The following is a 2,789-nucleotide window of genomic DNA, read 5'->3' on the forward strand; positions in this document are numbered from 1 at the left end:
CTAACTGAATTTCAAACCTAAATATATGTAAATTTCATTGATTACTAACTTGAAGTGCTTATATGAAGGCAAAACTCACATTTTTGTCTCTCACTTTCCCTTATTTTAATAAAGCATACCTTGTAGATGCCTCTATACCCATAAATGCTTGAATAATCTGAATATACAGGAACTTTAGGTACTTATGAGCAGATAGTTACAGCTGGCAGTATCGTTTTTCGTTAAGAGTCTTTGAGGAAGGATGAATCATACTCGCACACAAAACCCATGCCTAAATACCTTAGTGACAACGTGGCAGTTTAACTAAGTCTCACCTTACATATCCTGGTGAGGTGGTAACCGTATCTGGTAACACTGCATGACGCCTGAAACCAATGTCAAACAGACGCGGTTCTAGAACAGTAACAAAGCTTTTGATTACTCCTTTATTTTCCCCTTATTTCTGTCTTATTTTTGGTCTTAAGCATTTTTAATTTCTACAAGAATTGAGTCTGAAGACATGGTAGAGGGATTCTATTCATTTTGTTCTCGTTCTCCAGATGTTATGTCAGCGTGACGGTAGAACTGTATTTTGCAGAGTTCCTGTTGGTAGCTTGTTGCTCGTCCTTGGTGGTCGCCCAGCTTGATGGAGCAACGACGACAGGCAGTGGGAATTCTACCTCAGCCGCTTCAGCTTCTCCCACTTCCACAGCCTCTGAGGAACCTCCCTCAGAAACAGCAACTACGCCTTCCTCTCCTGTCACATCTCCCTCGACGTCTACGTCTTTACTGACATCTACACTTCCTGCGTCGACTGCAGTCACTACTTCAGGAGGGACGTCAACGGACGCCGAGGCCGAGGAAACCGATGGCGGTGTGACGGCCGGAGACGATGCTGAAGAGGAGCCCGAAACCCACCACGGCAGTGACGCATCGCCTTCGTCGCACGCAAGCGCGACAGAGACTTCGAGAGTCGACCCCTCCACGGCGTCACCTGCTGCAGACACTACGGCTCATGAAACAACGAGAGACGTGACTTCGGTCACACTCCCGCCAGTTGGCCCTGAATTCGATACCGCTAACCAGAGTCAGTCCACTGCCCCGCCGAGTCGCACAGACACTGATATTGACAATGAAGGGATTGTCTTGACATCTGAAAGTACCCACAACCATCCAGAAAGCAGTGTCACTACAGAACTAAGCACTGAAGAAGCCACTACTCATTCCCCGGAGACTTCCGCTGAGAGCAATGCAACGACATTGCCGATCGTGACCCCAGGGGAGACAACGCACACGGAGAGACACCCTGAAGAGGCACACACAACTCCCTCCAGCGCTGCGGACGAACACACGCCTGCCGCAGAACGTACGTCTCCTGAAGAGCCAAGTAATGCCCCTACTGAGGCTGAAGAACATCAAGACCACACGCTCGCTCCTTCTGAAGCCCCGAGCGAGCGTACAACGGCAGAAGAAACCACAGAGGAAGCACCAAGCGAACCTGACAGCCACCAGGATGTCTCTCCCTCCGCAGGGCCTTCGGAAGTCACCACGAGCGAAACGACTGCTCACGACGACCCAACGATAGCCACGTTACCCACGACCTCCAGTGACACTACAGACGACTCGGTGGTGCAGCCTGCGAGTACTTGTTTCGGCAGCGAGGAAGTAAGTGACTAGACTTATCGAAATTTAAAGTTTTTAAAACAAAATTTGTAAAAGATAGTTTTACTAATACTAGAATAATTATTTTTTTCCGTTTTTCCGTCTCCTAATTTAGTCAAGGAGGATCATACATATAATAAATATATTAAAGATAAGATGAAAAAATTAAAAGTGAATGATTGAGAAAAAAATAGTTATAGCAACAGATCGGAAATTTAATAGAACTATGTATCATATTTTATTGAATTTTCTTGCCATCCTCTTTGTTTTTATTCATAGTTATTATCATTTCCTTTTTTTTTCTTCATTTTCCACTCTTTAACTGCCATTAATTGAATTTCTCCGTATTTTCATGCCTTTTTGCCATTACATATCGCTAATTAACCCTTCCTTTTTCCTGTTCTTTGCATGACTCATTACTGGTGTCATTACCATCATCTCTGTCATCTCTTTTATCATGTTTCATTATCTTTCCTTATTTATTTTTGTCTTTCCTCAACCCCTTCTTGTTTATTTCTCTATCTTCCTTTCTTCCCTCTCTTCTGTTTCCTTATTCTCTTTTCCTTTGCGAGTTCATTGTAATAAAGTAGCGTGAAAAAGTGTATTGCTAAGAATGAATTAGTTTCCAGTATGTAATGGGCGTTTCTGAACCCGTTACTATGGAAACATCTCATATTTTGTGGTAGCTCATTTTCAGTCAGATTTTTTTTTCGCCGTAGTATTCCTGTCTGTCTTTCTCTCTCTCTTCCTCCTCTTTACTCCTCCAAACTCCCCCCATCTCCCCATCTCCTCGTCTCCAATGTCTACCCATCAACATCCCCACCTTATACTATCCATATACAGCATCCGGAAGCCCCTCATCTCCTGAACCATACCCTCCCTTCATCTCCCCATCAATACCCTCATCACTTCCTACCCGCCACCCTCCCCTGTCTCTCTATCCACTATCCTCCCTCGTCTCACCATCAGGAATCCTTCTCATCTCCCCGTTTGCCCCCCTCCCTCATCTCCCCATCCACCATCACCCTCATCTCCGCTTTTGTCATCCTCCCTCATCTCCCCACCCATAATCCCCTCACCTCCCCACCAATACTCCCCACATCTCCCCATGCGCCTCCCTCATCTCCCCCTCTCCCCCTAGGTGAGCA

The 2,789-nt window shown here is 45.6% G+C and overlaps 1 protein-coding gene across 1 annotated transcript in view; it reads left to right on the forward strand.

Annotated features, from left to right (window-relative positions):
• The window catches only part of LOC119587846 (mucin-5AC-like), a gene marked incomplete in the record, with an annotated part of 20,921 nt that overhangs the window by 15,683 nt on the left and 2,449 nt on the right, over window positions 1-2,789 (forward strand). Inside the window, 1 exon segment of the mRNA XM_037936550.1 lies at window positions 578-1,644. Coding sequence (XP_037792478.1) covers window positions 578-1,644 — 1,067 coding nt within the window.

This window comes from Penaeus monodon, chromosome 23 (genome assembly GCF_015228065.2).
Source record: "Penaeus monodon isolate SGIC_2016 chromosome 23, NSTDA_Pmon_1, whole genome shotgun sequence".
In the NCBI taxonomy this organism is placed as follows: domain Eukaryota; kingdom Metazoa; phylum Arthropoda; class Malacostraca; order Decapoda; family Penaeidae; genus Penaeus; species Penaeus monodon.